Source organism: Anser cygnoides, chromosome 1, assembly GCF_040182565.1.
Source record: "Anser cygnoides isolate HZ-2024a breed goose chromosome 1, Taihu_goose_T2T_genome, whole genome shotgun sequence".
NCBI classification, from domain to species: Eukaryota; Metazoa; Chordata; class Aves; order Anseriformes; family Anatidae; genus Anser; species Anser cygnoides.
Window position 1 is genome coordinate 77919898 of NC_089873.1, and position 15273 is coordinate 77935170.

Sequence of the window (15273 nt, forward strand, 5' to 3'; positions counted from 1 at the left end):
TTCCTGCTTAAAACCAAGTAGGAACTTGATCTCTAAGTCTGTTATTATTATTTGCCAACTTCGAGTTTTTGCAAAAAGGCAGCATTTAGAAGGTATCACTAAAGTCGATGTACTCCCAGACTAAAGTTTTTACTGTCCCATCCCATGGCTCTAAAGCTAGAGAGAAAGAGTGGTAGCTCAGATATCACTGAGCAATAATTACTGGCAACAATTTAGTTTCCTATAGGCAATCCTTCTGATTTTATAACAGAGAAAACTGCCTCCACAACCTTGGTATGAAAACTTTGCCCTATCCAACATGCCTAATCATAAATTATCTAGCAATGATAAATCTTTTAGAAGCAATGAATGGGATTGCAGGGCCAATTCACTAAATCTGCCATAACACACTTGAGAGATAATTGAGATGTCAAGCCTCATCAGTATCAACCTACTCAAAGTAAGGACAAGAGGACAGTGGAAGAATGATAATGAATAATACCATTATGTGAAGCTAGTTAACTTACAGCTTAGAAACAGATACATACCAGTCACCAGCCTGAAAGTCCTTGAATATCATGAAAGTCTGGACTTACAAGCAGTCTTAGTTCCTTAAAAAGCTTGTTTCCATAGAAATGGATTCTTTTTTGAGAGTAGTAGTCATTTTTGCATTTTAACTTCCAAGCTTGCACCTTTTATCAAATTCTAACTTAACATGCAGAAGGCAAAATAATAAGTTTACAAGAAAGATTAGTAAAATATAATTAAAAAAGAAAAAAAAGAAAACTCTTTCTGAACAGGCAGAGGAAGTGTCAGATCTCTCAAGATCTTCAAGCCTGAGGAGGTTTCTGCCAATTTTCAGCACTATGGGTTTGTTCTTTGTCTCATTCTCAATAATTGTCTATACATCTCCTTATCTAATCAATACACACACATATACATCCCACATTACTTTCTTATCAAAGGTCTTGCATCACTGTTATCCATTTTGAAAACTGACATTGAAAACAATCCCATTTTCTGATCTCTTGTTCTTTCCTCACTTTCACTTTCTCCATTTTCCTTCCCCATCCACTCCCCCTGTTGATATCCTTCTCTCACAGGGTATCATTTCACGTCTGCTCATTCCTTCCTTTCCTCCTTGCTGGTTAACTCCACAGTCTCTCTAGTGTAGTTCCATAGTCTTCCTGTAACATCACTAAAACTCTTTTTCCTTTTTACTTTCTGTTCAAAAATATTAAGTACAGCATGCTTTCCACTGTAAGCCTTGGTGAGGTGTGTGAGGGACAGAAAATGTCCATGAGTTTAATAATCCTCTGCACTGGCAACTGTAAAATCCTTTGCAAACTTTGTACTTCCCACTGCTCTTCTTCATTTTACCCACAATGCTATGCAAAGATAATCTTCTTTCCTCCATTTGATGCTCTGTCCGTTTCATCCCATTTTTTAAATCAACATCATTAGCTGTGTACCTTCCATAGGATTTTCAGATCCCCCCACCCTCAGGGCCCACTGCCCTGAGCAGCTCCCCTCTTCCTGCCTGGCACCTGGTGCCATTCTCTGCCAATTCTGCTTGTTTTGCTTTCTTTTTATCCCAACAGCCTTCCTGTTTCTTCCCCTGTTCAGACACTCTCTGCTTGGAATCAGCTCTTGAAGTTGATGACTTCTCCATTTCCCTCTTGCTGACCCTGCCTTTTCCACTCTGTCCAAGACTGGCATACAACCCATCTTTTCCACACACAAAAGCAGACAACCCTTCAGTTCCTGACAGAGGAAAAATACTACATTTAGATAACAACAAACATCAAATTCCAGGTCTGTTCTGTGCCTTTCTTTCTCAAACACCTGGCTTTCTAGTATTTATTTTATTCCACTACTTTGTTTCCTTTCACAATCCCTCACCTCCCAGTACCTACATTATACATTTCTCTTATGCCTAATCATTTCCTGCTCACTCTCTTGGTTTATGCTTTTTCTCTATGTTTTTCAGTGAGCATGGCAGGTTACTACCAGATCTCATTCTGCCTGAGAAAAGCCTACCTCATTCCGGGTGATAAACAAATAACATGGCAATTAAAATTCAGCAAGGCAAAATCAGAGAGATGGCACCGACTTTTTTTCCTTGTCTCTTCCCCTCTCTCATCAACTATTGACATTTGGAAAATTTCAACCAACTCAAACAGTCAACAAAATTTTATCCCAGTCTCCTAAGAAGCACAGCTTGTATGATCACAACCTGCTGATTGGTTCTATTCTAATCTTTTTTGTACCCGTAAGTCAACATCAAATAACAGAAAGAGAGTAAGGATGCAGAAATAATCTGTGGCTCCTTCATTAGCCTCTTCATTAACCATGGAATGCAGCAGCCAGCTGGCCCCACCAGCGTACTAGTTTGGACCACCCATTGGTATGTGCCTGGCCTACGAGTAGCCAAAGCACCTCTGGCATGTACCCAGCCATCCAGTTAAAAGTAGGGAGCTGCAAGCACTGAGGGGAGTGAGGTAGGAGAAATAACTCTGCAGGAAGCCATTCTCCCTTAGTTTCCATGCTTACAGTGAAAAGATCTTGGTTTATTTCACCTAACAACAACCCAATGTGCATTTCATCTTTTCCAGAACCTTTTCCAGGACAAGAACATAACTCTGGCACACTAATATCTATAACACAGATGAAGCATTTTTTGTTTTGATTTCTCCAGTCCAGAGAAAGAATAATATGCTCCCTACCTTTTCTGAATTATACTGGGATTTGCAGTCACCAGCTGGGTTTTTGTTCCAACATCCTTGCTGTATTCGCTTGATAGTGGAGGAAGGTTGCACCTGTGCACAGAAAAACATTCAAAATTTTAACTGACATTCAGGATTGACAGGCTTCCACCTCAGTCTTTTTAAGTCTGCAAATTTGCAGTATTCAAAAACAAAAACTGCAAGCTGACAGAAAACGTAGAAGTGCTGTACAGATATTAGACCAAGCTACCAATGTTCCCTACTATACCACATCTATAAGCACAATAGGACATTTTTGTACCAGATTGCAGGGAAATGTAGAAATAAAATCTTTTGCAGAAATGATCCCATCCTATGTAACTATTAATCAAAAACATAGACAGTGACTTGGCATTTCTGACAGGTTGAAAGGTGATGGAAGAAGTTGTTATTATCTATAGCAAAAACATTTTTCAACCTCTTCTCAAGTTCTGAAAAAGTTTTTACTCATTTTGTTTTGTTTTCCAGTATCACACTCCTGACTGTTATCACTCTGTAGCAGTACAAGCATTACATATGTCTTACAAGCATTACATATGTCTTGCAAGCAATGGGCAACTGGAATTTTTAGCATTACTTTGTGGTGTAGTCTTCAGCATACCAGAATTTACAAAGAAAACAGAAAAAATGTAAGTGCTTATTTAATATGTGCATAACAGTCCTCTCACAGCCTTGTTCTGGTGGGAAGGGTGATAACGTAAAACAATGAAGTGACTAAGCAGATCTACTATGGCAAGCAGAAAGACAAGGCTCCGAAAAACAGAAGTAGAGAGAAACTTCCAAACAATACACAGTCCTAAATGTTTCTGAGTAAAGACCTCGGAGAAGAAGGAAGGAGTGGTAGATAAAGGTGAAAATACATGCAAGCAGTATCCAAGCCTGTGCACTGCTGTAGAAATAACAGTTAGGAGAAACATACTCAACACATTGCAACTAAAATGGTCACTAAATTGACACCAAAAATGGACGTCAAAACAGTTTTTTCCATTTCAAAGTTGTCTAGCTTTTTAAAATCAAAGATACAGATAATATTTTTAATGCAAAAAGGGCAAAAAGGAAACAAAGATTCTCAGAGAAAAGTAGGATTTGGATTTTTTCTGTAACAAGTCTTTTGTGTTTTAGTGCTGCTGGGTTGTTTTTGAGGTGTTTCCTCCCTCCCCCCAAAAAATATTGTTTTGGCCTGTATTATAACCAAATTTGCCCTCGATTTTTTAAACTCAGCCACGGAATCAAGAGATCGCCATGGGCTTGTGCTGAGTTTCCCTGCCTTGCCACAGCACAGCCCAGAGGAGCAGAGCTCAAGGCAAGGAAGGAAGCCAGCACCTGGCTGCTGCTGTGCTGGGCAGGAGCTGCCCTAGGCCCAGGGTCAGGTGGCCCAGGACTCAGTTGGGCCCGCGGCCTTGCAGGGAGTCCTTATTTCAAATTCGCCATGTCTCTTCCCATTGCCACAGATATGTGGGTTTCTTTGCTGCAGGTCATACTCCTGTGAAAGTCAACCTCATTTCTCACCATGTTCTCCATTAAACTTTCTCTGGCACTCCTCTTCTCCAGCAATATCTCTGTGTTCATCTTCCAGGCAGACCGGTTTGGTCACCCTCAAGTCCAGCAACAACCAGTTGCTTATTCCATTTAGTTTTTAATCTTACTAAATCAAAGGCCCGTTTCCTAAGCTAGTGAGAAGCAGGACCTATGGAGCCATGGTTCAGTTTTTAGGGCTGTTTCTGGGTGCTACTCCAGAAACTCTGGGACAACATGTTTTATGACAAGGAAAGCCCTTGCTCCCATAGCGGTTGCTGCCCTGCAAATATTTTCACTGGCCTCCACAGCAGTGGCAGGGATGGTTCCACACAAGTGTCGTGGCTGGGAGCAGCAAAGGAGCTACTCAGGCTGGAGGCTGCACCTCCACATCCTGTTGTTCGTGTGGTACTGGTGCCCAGCAAGGGTGCTAGTGTGTGTGCACACAGTATGCTTCATACAGTTTTCTTAATGCCAAACATCCCCACATTCCTTAAAAACACCAGAATAGTGCATTGCATGTGTTAGAATACAGTCAAATACCAGCCATCAGAACCATATTCTTAAATTCACATTATGAGAAAATGCCATGAAGGACAGCAAAGTCATATGTATGTCCTCTTGCACCTGGGCCAGAGCAATCCTAAGCACAAATACAGGCTGGGAAAAGAATGGATTGAGATCAGCCCTGAGGAGAAGGACCTGGGGGTGCTGGTTGACGAGAAGCTCTACATGATCCATCAATGTGCGCTTGCAGCTCAGAAAGCCAGACGTGTCCTAGACTGCATCAAAGGCAACATGGCCAGCAGGGCGAGGGAGGTGATTCTCCCCCTCTGCTCTGCTCTTGTGAGACCCTACTGGGAGCACTGAGTTCAGCTCTGGGGCTCTCTATATAAAAAGATACAGACCTGTTGGAGTGAGTCCAGACGAGGGCCACAAAGTTGATCAAGGGGCTGGAGCACCCCTCTTCTGAGGACAGGCTGAGGGAGTTGGGGTTGTTCAGCCTGGAGAAGAGAACGCTCCGGGGAGACTTTATGGAAGCCTTCCAGTACCTAAAGGGGCCTACAGGAAAGTTGGGGAGGGACTTTTTACAAGCGAGTATAGGACAAGAAGTAATGGCTTCAAACTAAATGACAGGAGGTTTAGATTAGATATAACGTAGAAGTTCTTTACTCAGAGAGTGATGAGGCACTGGAACGGGTTGCCCAGAGAAGCTGTGGATGCCCCATCCCTGGAGGTGGCCAGGCTGGACGGGGCTTTGAGTAACCTGGTCTAGTGGGAGATGTCCCTGCCCATGGCAGGCAGGGTTGGAACCAGGTGGTCTTTAAGGTCCCTTCCAACCCGAACCATTCTACGATTCTACGTATACGTAACAGACTAATTCAACCATGTTCATCATGAAAAATAAAATTTTCAGGAAAGCTTTGCTCCTTTTTCTTGACCATATTTGTTAAGATGTGCATGAGGAATCACAATCTCATTTGGGGAACAGCTTCTCATTTGATCTACCACAATTTAAGAGAAGCTAGAAAACTTAAAATGAAGCCAGAAAAGACAGATCAAAAATAAGAGAGAACGGGGGGGGGGGGGGAATAAACGAGCATAGGGAAAGATTAATTCCCAAAGAGTGATAAAACTTTAGAAATTGAGAAAGGTTTACATTTTGAAAAAAAAACAAAAAAAAAGAAAAAGATAGTAATTTGTTGTTTTCTATACCTGCACTGAGTAGGATACAAATTAATCAGCATAATACTATCTGCAGAGGTTGTGTGTAGGAACCCTCCCAGTAGCAGTTTTCAATGGCATGTCAAACAAACATTCGTGAAGCAAGATCTTGCCTCAGAGCAAAGAGATGGAATAAATGACCTCTGTCAGGCTACAATTTAATGGTCTCTGATTCGAATAAACACAAACTTTTAGGGCAAGCTTTAAAGAAGCCATTTTTGATTGAAGTTTATTTAAAAGCACTGTAAAGGACTTTTTCTTCTGTCTCTAGTTTTATCATCTTAACATATGAATAATGAAATTTATTTCACAACCAGTTCCAGATGCATTATTTAAACACATCTAATTCCTTTTAGCAGTAAATCTCATTCCCAGCTTATTCTGCATGAAATACTAAGTAGCCCAAGTATCTAGCAGGAAACTCATCACAAATTCACTTGATCAACAGAAACTTCTTGGCCTTTTCTTTAACAAGTCAGCAGCGTTTTGAGCTCTGCGCAATTGAGGAATGCATCAAGAAGTAAAAGATTCATCCTAAGAAACACACCTTTTAATTATCTTACTCTTGCTCCTGGTACTAAGGAGTAAGAACATGAGTGTGCATGTACATGAAAGAAGGAAGTACCAGGACAGTGTCTGAGGCCAGCATTTTTGACATGAGCATAAATGAAAGAGGAGAACATACTGGTCTTTAGTTTCTCCTTGCTTAGACACAGATTTTTTGGGGAAAAATATATCAACAAGCACAGCTGTCCATGTGTGCCTTTTTGACATCTGAGAACTTCCAACTCACTGAGGTAGCAACACCTTCAAGAGTGAAATGAGAGGGATCCTTCAACCTTCACAGGGCAGAAATGCCTCTTCTGGGTTTGGCCCAGAGAAAAGTCCATCTCCTGCAGGTGCAGAGAATCCAGGCAGCCTGGCCAGGCAATGTCATGTGCATTTGGTAGATGTTAAATGATTATCTAGCTCTTTATATATTGTATATTCGCATATTACTAAACACTAGGGACTAATATGAATTTAATACATGATTTCAAATATTCATTTTTATTCTTTTGTGGCACCTTGGCCATTATCAAGACAATAATTACATAGGGGAACTGAACACAATGTTTCTCTGGACTTGTCTACAAACCCCAAAAGTAGTACCATATTTAATATCCCCAGCTCCACCAGGGCTGGTATGGCTAGATGGCATGTCACGTTGTAATGGAAAGATAACAGCTTGGCCTCCCCAAACCATGACAGCCACTAGTCAGTGGCTTCCAGTTTTGGAACAAATTCACCAACAATAGCTTGGAGAACTCCCCCCAAGTTCCCTGGGTAGAAACCCTCTCCGTGGCAGATGTACAAACCACAGCAGAGACAAAAGACAGCTGAGGGACAGGAAGAATCATTAGACACAGAAATATTTCTTCACGATCTAATGCCAAGAAAACATGTCTCTTCTGTCAGAATAGAGACAAAAACATTGCTTATAGTTCAGTACCCAACACGTCTCTTAAAATACATGCTTGCATGAAGAGAGAGGGCAAATCAAAAAAACCTTCCTGAAAATAAGGACTACAAACTTGAAAAACAGCCAGGTATCTCAAGAAAAGCCTATGATAACCACACTAACTAAACATGTAGACCATATGCCATGTACCTTTTTTATTGCAGATGCAGTGTGCTGTATTTTCAGCCTTAGGGGCTGAAAACTCCTGCTTTTTTAATCTCTATGTCGGCACAACTGTGCTTGTAGAAGATGCTCAGCAACAAGATGCAGTTTAAACTCATTAATTAACCCCAGTGATTACAATTTATCAAAGATGGCTGCAATTGTATTTCCATAAGCTCTGTCATAAGTGAAATCAAAAACAATATGAATAGAAGAAAAGAACAATGGCAAAACCTAGCATAATTATTTCACACTGCAGAAATACTTAAAAGACATCACAAATTTCTTATGAAAAAATGTAAAATATTACACAAGTCATCGTGTTCTTTCCCTCTCAGCTCTCAGATTATAGAAATCAGATTTAGAAAAGATCTGCTAAATCCTATCCTATGCTACAAAAATACTTTCTCCCAGTGGTATATTAGCTTCTACCCTAAAGAACCGAAACATCTTCCATAAACATGATTGCATATCACTAATACAAAAACAGCTTGCCAGCAGTTACTGGGATTTTTGCAGGATTTTCCCTACCACTTCTTTACAATTCAAAATAAGTTTAGTACAGATAATGGCTAGTTTACCCTCCCTGGAGAGAAAAAAAAACATTTTTCTGATCAAGTGATAAGAGCTGTTTAAAAAAAAAAAAAAGTTTCTATTGTCTTTGTAACTGATTGCTCCTATGGTATTTCAACTTCCCATTGCATCTACATATTACCATGGCATACCCAGCAGTTTCTTGTATTTAGTCTCTGGAACACCCAAGGTGTTTTTGCAGTAACAGCAATCAGTACACTGAGTCTCTCCCTCTGTGCCTTACATATTCTCCTCTGTGAAGGTTCTAAATATACATTTCCTTTGTCTTTAGTTTGTTGTATTTCTTCGTTTAACATTGAAAGCATTTTTGTTCCTTGAGATCCAAACCAGAAATTATAGTAGTATTGTTTGGTTTACAGCAAATTTGTATGAGTTTATAGTAAGCTATCAGGATTTAATAAGGAGACTTGCTAAAGTGGGAGATCATTATGTATCTACCTCAAAACCCAAAGAAATTCCATCTCTCATCTCTTTGGAAGCAGTCCTCCAGTTTCTCCCTCACAATATTTTTCTTGTTCATGTTTAACAGAGAGAAGCTAATTTGTGTCTTTCTTCCTTAGAGAATGCAGATCTAGAAAGTGCCAAATTCAGTCAAGAAAGTGGTAGCTGATTCAGCATCCCTCCTGACAGATTCTGATAACTTCACAAAGGCCAGAGTGAAAGGGTATGTGGAGAACTTAAAAACAAAATGGCATCAAGGAAAGAGGTTTGGCCTTTTGTCAGCCAGTCAGCCAGAAATTAATCTGGAGGGGAGGAAAAACATGGAAACATTTTAGCTTGTTCTATCTTCTTCCTTAAGCCTTGCCCTATGAGTCAGTATCTACTCATCATTAATTCAATGGGTTTCATATGATGGCATTTACAGTTGTGGAGGATGAAGCACAGTACGGGATGAGACCCTGTCTAATATAGCATAATTAAAAAGAAAAGCAGCTGTTAAGTCCCTGTCTATGACATTGTACAGGCCGTCACAACCTCAATGCATCCATCTGCACGCTACCCCCGCAGTACACATGTATCTGCAGAAGCCAGCCAAAACTGTTGCCTCTCCTCACTCTTCTGCCCGAATCACTTGTGTAAAGCATCCTGCAAAGGGAAGAAAGAAAGTACCCAAGGCAAATTATAACAGATTAATCACAACTGAATAGCTTTGAAAAGTCAGAGATTGAGCGGGGGGAAGGGGAGACAATTTGTCACTGAGGTTTCTGTCTTACCGCATGACAAAATCTGCTTGATCTATTTGTTTGCCGCAGCCGCTCTTTTTGAGAATCCCACCGTTTCCCACCACAGAGCATTTCTTCAGTGGCAGCTGGAAGGGTGTAGCCTAGCAACACAAAACAAGGACCAGTTTTACTGAGGAGAACACATACATCTTTGTAGCAGCTGTTCCTGGAAAACCCAGGGAGCTGGCAGGGCTCAAAATGAAGAAAGAAAAGGCAGAATTAGGAGCTAGGAAAAAGTCCTGAAATTAGCTGGTAAATAGACACAGGACAGTTCTTATCCCCACTCCCCAAACCAGAATGCAACAAACATATGACACAAAGGACTGTAACATTTCTGCATAAGCAAAACTGCATAGTTATAAAGTCATGATGCACATAATGACAAAGACGGCAGTCCAAATGCGTCTTCTAGCCAAGCTGCAAAGACACAGGGGGAAAAAAAATTACCAGGAAAAAAAAACCATGAAAGTGACATTCCGGAGCTCATACACAAAAAGACAGCTCTGGAGAATAAAGGAAGGAAGGAAGGAGGAACAACATGATTACAGGAGGGCACTGGGCCTCAGGAGTCGCCTGGTATCCCTCCATCATTCTATCACTGGGACTGGTCGCACTGAAGCCTTAAGCAAAGATATTTAGAGCCTTGACAGCAGATTCTTAAACACAGTATAAATTAAAATTAGAAAGGAATCATTTTAACTAAGGAGCTCTTGTAGCAGCTTAGATGGGCATTAAATTGCAAGGTCAAGTTGTTGTGCTATCTTATGCATCAGTGATAAATGAGATTTGTATATCCTTCATTTCAGAGGATCTCAACTACATGTGGAACATCTTCCTGTCAGCTTCAAGTCATTCACCTTTAGTGGGGCTGGGACAGCCATTTAAACAGCTCACAGTACATCAGTGCAGCCCAGCAAATACTTTTTTTTTTTTTTGGGGGGGGGAACAGTGTGGGAATTTAAAGTAGCATGTTATAGTTATAAGAATGGGATTTTGTCTACAATACAAGAGTTAATACTCTCCTTGTGCAAAATATTGTGCAGGGATTTTTTATTTATCAAACCTGTCAAAACCTGACTTTGCAGCACAGACAGAAGTTACTGCTCTGGGTCTCTGAGAATGCAAATGCCACAGTGAGAGGATGCAGCATGGCAAAACAATTATTCCGTCCTGGAGGACAAGCTGGAATGGTAGCAGTACTTATTGTCACTTAAATGTACAGAGCAACATCTAACACTGCATAATGTATTTACCAGGCATTATAACAGTGCACATGGTCTAGAAAACAGACCCAGTATAATAGCACAAACTGTATTTGTTAGGACTTATTTCTACTGTCATTTATTTTCTTTCTTAGATGTATTTGCTTCATCATCTTTTCTCAGCAAATTAGATTCCATTCAGCTAGTATGAAGCTACAACCTGCTTTCTAACAAAATAAATCTAAGCATTCTGCATATCCTAATTCTGGTTTAACATATGCTACAACAGAAAAATCAATTGTAGTTTACTGAGGCCCAGCCACTGTTGAGAACGAAGGGATAGCACAGCAGAGCAATACTCATATGCAGCTGCATTCTGATCCCACATCTGTCTTACCAAGAACATTTCTGAATTTACCCAGTAAGCGAACAAGGAGCGTATGTTGAAATTCAAAGGACTTCTCATTGCTGAGGTGACCCTGACCGAATGAGAGCTCATATGTTTAGCAAAGGGTGGGGGTGAAGTAGGATAGATGAAAATTTAGAAGCGTTACGTTTTTATACATAACAGTACCTTTCTTATTCAAGGTATGTCAGAGCTCTTTTCAAGACAGCTAACTGTGCAAAGGCAAGGCTGTGACAAATCACAGACAAAGGCAGAAGCCATTAACTTAAGAGCTGTGAACACTCTTGTCACATAACTTCTGTGGCTTCAGTAAATGTTAAATGTCTTTATATACCCAAAATAAACATTTAGGAATTACTAAATGCTTCAAAATCCTGAGTTGCAAACAGCCTTTGATATTGCTTGAGATGAATTGCTGTCCTTCAAGGGATGCTTATATCCTTTTATGCTTAGAGATGATAATACTAGCTGTCATTTGCATATATATTTTCATTTTCATATATACTTTCATTTCCAAAAGCACATGAAGCTTTGAAACTCTTGCCCTTAGGAGAGCCCAACAGACAGAAGAGCAAGATCAGGCATGCCAGGATGACTTGAGGAAGCTAAAGGAAGGCAGAAGGGGCAGAAAAACACACAAACAAAAATCACCTGTGGCCTAACCTGGCATAAATATTAAGTGTCCCTGCTGCTTGGAGGCATTTCAACTGCTTTTACCATAATGAAGAACAATTACTTAGCATGCTCCGGAAGAAACTTGTATTTTTTTATTTTGCACACTGAATGTTCTTCAGACATTCAAGTTACAAACTGTATTATTGCTCAGACTGCAGACTCAGGAACTCTGTTCTGAGCCCATTTATACAACAAACTGTCCGGTCATACACAAATCATACAAGACTTAAACTCAAGTGTTGCCTACAAGCAAGTCCAAAACATGTGGCTTCTTTGTCTCTCTGCAAAAGGCAAAGAGGAAGAAACCAACTCCTGGTTTGCAAACTGTTAGGAATCACCATCTTTTAATCCAGTTAGCAGCAGCATGCTCAAAGCACTGCAGGACGGTAGTGTAGATGGCACACTTCCCTCCATATCATAGAATCATTAAGGTTGGAAAAGAATTTCAAAATCACCTGGTTCAACCATCACCCTACTACCAGTGTCAAACATTGGTTTGAAAAACACTGAAGAACAGTCATGTGCAAAATAAAAATACAAGTTTCCCCAGAGCATGCTAAGCAATTGTTCTTCATTAGGGTAAAAGCAGTTGAAATGCCTTCAAGCAGCAGGGACGCCTAATATTTAAAAGGATGCTCACAGGACAGACAGCACAGATAAAGGCATTTATAGGCTCTTCAAAGCCAAAGTGCTGTGGGCTTCACTCTGTGACTTCCCCATGAGCATTCAGCTCCTTCCTTTGAGGCTGACCAAAATATGAGGTGCAGACAGGTTAAGCAAAATTGCAATGCAATTAACCATAAGGAAGCTCCAGCCCTAACATGTAGTCAAATTACTAGCCTTGTTAAAATCTTTCCACCCCACTACTGGGCTCCTGAGATGTTTCCATGCATCCACTTGTTGTTCCTACCACTGGTTTATCAGGGTACAGACTGTGGATTTAAGGTTGAAGTCAAACATGTAATTAATTATCAAAACCTGGAGTGTTTTTGTTTTGTTTTGTTTTCATTTAAGAGTGAAAAACACTGAAGATGGACTCCAATAATGATTTGTTTTCTTCCCCATGCCAAGTAATCCTATGCTATCTTCACAGTATGGGCAATCCATCTTCATTTTTTTTGCATGTTGTTTTATGATTGAAGAGGTAGAACAATGCTACAACTAGCTCAAGAATTAAACCATTTTTTACTTTTTTTTGTAAAATATTCTTGGGAGATACTTGCAATTTCAGTAGCAGACAATTTTTAATATTACATTTTTAAGGTGATGGTGCTATTTGGAGAGAATTCCATATAGTAAAACCAAAATTGCTTCTAGGTTTCTATTACTGGCAAAATATGTTTCACAGGACTTATAAAACCTTCTAATGCTTTCCCTCTTCACCTCCCACAGTGGAACTCTTTCCTAGGCAAATTGTCAGTTCTTAATTTAACAGCAATAGAAGTTCTCACATATTGGGGACCCAGCTGTCATTTACGCTAAATACTCACAAAAAGCTCAGTTGCTTTTCTCCTTTGAATTGTAAACTGGCCTGACAAATGCTTGCTTTGGCTTGCAAAGTTGTAACAAAAGCATTTCCATTAATATTATCTTCCTGAAACTGTGTCATTTTGATTGTCAACACATTTGTTATTTTTCTTCATTAGTAATACTTTAATGAACAGTCTGATTCTTGTGGGTGGACAAGAAAAAGTAGTGCAGCATCAGTTTATTTGGTGTAACAGAGAAAATGTAAAAATAAGTGATCAGCCCACCCCCATTTTTAAGCAATCGTTACAACATAATTTGCAAATACCATTAACTAAAATTAGAAAGGAAAAAAAAAGGGGGAGGGGGAGGTTCATGAGCTGGTTTTTAGATAGAAAGTATCTCTTGAAAGAAAACTAAAGACAGGGTCTTTTGTTTCATTTTCCCTGGTTCAAAGCAATGTGAAATTCTGTGAAAGCAATGAAATTCCACTGATAACCAATGAAGATGTTCTAGTTCCTATTTATGTAAATGAAAGAAGAACCTGCACATCCCCCTATGAATTCAATGACAAATAAGCACACAGAGCAATAGATTGAAGACTCCCAGTTGAATATAGGAGTAATTTAACGGAGCATCTATCCAGCAATTCCCTGATTAGTTTCATCATTCATCTAAGCAGAAATAAATCATTGTCATCAGTTAAAAGAACATTACATAGTACTAACAAAATAAAATTTATTTTAGATAATGCTATTGTAATTCACTTTGATTTCATTGTTAGGTTGTTAATGCATTAATTTTTGCCCACTCACTGCCAAAGACATTAATCACCAACCAAGTCCTCACTGAGAAAACAGGAAAAATTACAGTGTTCAGCCTCTGATTTAATGCTGAAGATGTCAAAAACATTGAAAACACTGGGAGCATAAATTAAAATCAAATGGGTTTTTTAAATAAGCATTTCTAAATTTGCAAAAAGGTGCTCGGCTTTTACTGTCCCTTTTGAGAATACAGCACCTTGAGGAAAATGGCCTGGTTCTACCAATGTTGAGCGCTCACCACTAAATCTATCATCACCCTGTCACCACAAAATTATCATGTTTATACAATTTATCACAGAATCACAGAATAATCTAGGTTGGAAGAGACCTCCAAGATCACCTAGTCCAACCTCTGACCTAACACTAACAAGTCCTCCACTAAACCACATCACTAAGCTCTACATTTAAATGTCTTTTAAAGACTTCCAGGGTTGGTGACTCAACCACTTCCCTGGGCAGCCCATTCCAATGCCTAACAACCCTTTTGGTAAAGAAGTTCTTCCTAACATCCAACCTATACCTCTCCCTGGCACAACTTTAGCCCATTCCCCCTCGTCCTGTCACCAGGCATGTGGGAGAACAGACCAACCTCCACCTCGCTACAGCCTCCTTTAAGGTACCTGTAGAGAGCGATAAGGTCACTCTTGAGCCTCCTCTTCTCCAGGCTGAACAATTACAGCTCCCTCAGCCGCTCCTCGCAAGACTTTTTCTCCAGACCCTCACCAGCTTTGTTGCTCTTCTCTGGACTCGCTCGAGCACCTCCATGTCCTTTTTGTAGTGAGGGGCCCAAGACTGAACACAGTAGTCAAGGTGCAGCCTATCCAAGTACAGGGGGACGAGAGTTGAGTACACAGGGAGTATTTCCCCACACCCTGCAAGAGGCCACCGCCTCGGCAGAACTAGCAGGGCATACATTTCTCCTGAATTTAATAATAATAATAATAATAAATAAATAAATACATACAGATTACTCCACAAAGTCTCGGTCTCACTCAAAACAGAGCTGGTGCTGCCATGAGCGTGGTGCTGCTCTCCCCTTTCCCTGCTGCCTTTCCTTCTGCCCTGCCAGGTCCCAACGTTGGTGGTACCAGCCTGCCGGGGAGTGCCACCAGCAAATCTATCACCTATCTATCACCACCATACTACCATGTTTATACAATTTATTTTGTTTTCAAGGATCTCAGAGCGCTTAAGTGGTATGAGTTTGAGGAAAAGCGCTGAATACCTTCACGATG

The 15273-nt window shown here is 40.2% G+C and overlaps 1 protein-coding gene across 3 annotated transcripts in view; it reads right to left on the bottom strand.

Moving 5' to 3' along the window:
• The window catches only part of ST8SIA1 (ST8 alpha-N-acetyl-neuraminide alpha-2,8-sialyltransferase 1), a 148041-nt gene that overhangs the window by 59769 nt on the left and 72999 nt on the right, over positions 1-15273 (bottom strand). For 2 of the 3 annotated variants that reach the window (XM_048053923.2, XM_067000732.1), the window contains 3 exons: positions 9456-9565; positions 9217-9327; positions 2706-2798 (listed from right to left, as the gene is read on the bottom strand). In XM_048053923.2, coding sequence (XP_047909880.2) covers positions 2706-2798; positions 9217-9327; positions 9456-9565 — 314 coding nt within the window. The remainder of the gene's footprint in view (positions 1-2705; positions 2799-9216; positions 9328-9455; positions 9566-15273) is intronic. The other variant, XM_013184619.3, reaches the window with a different exon arrangement.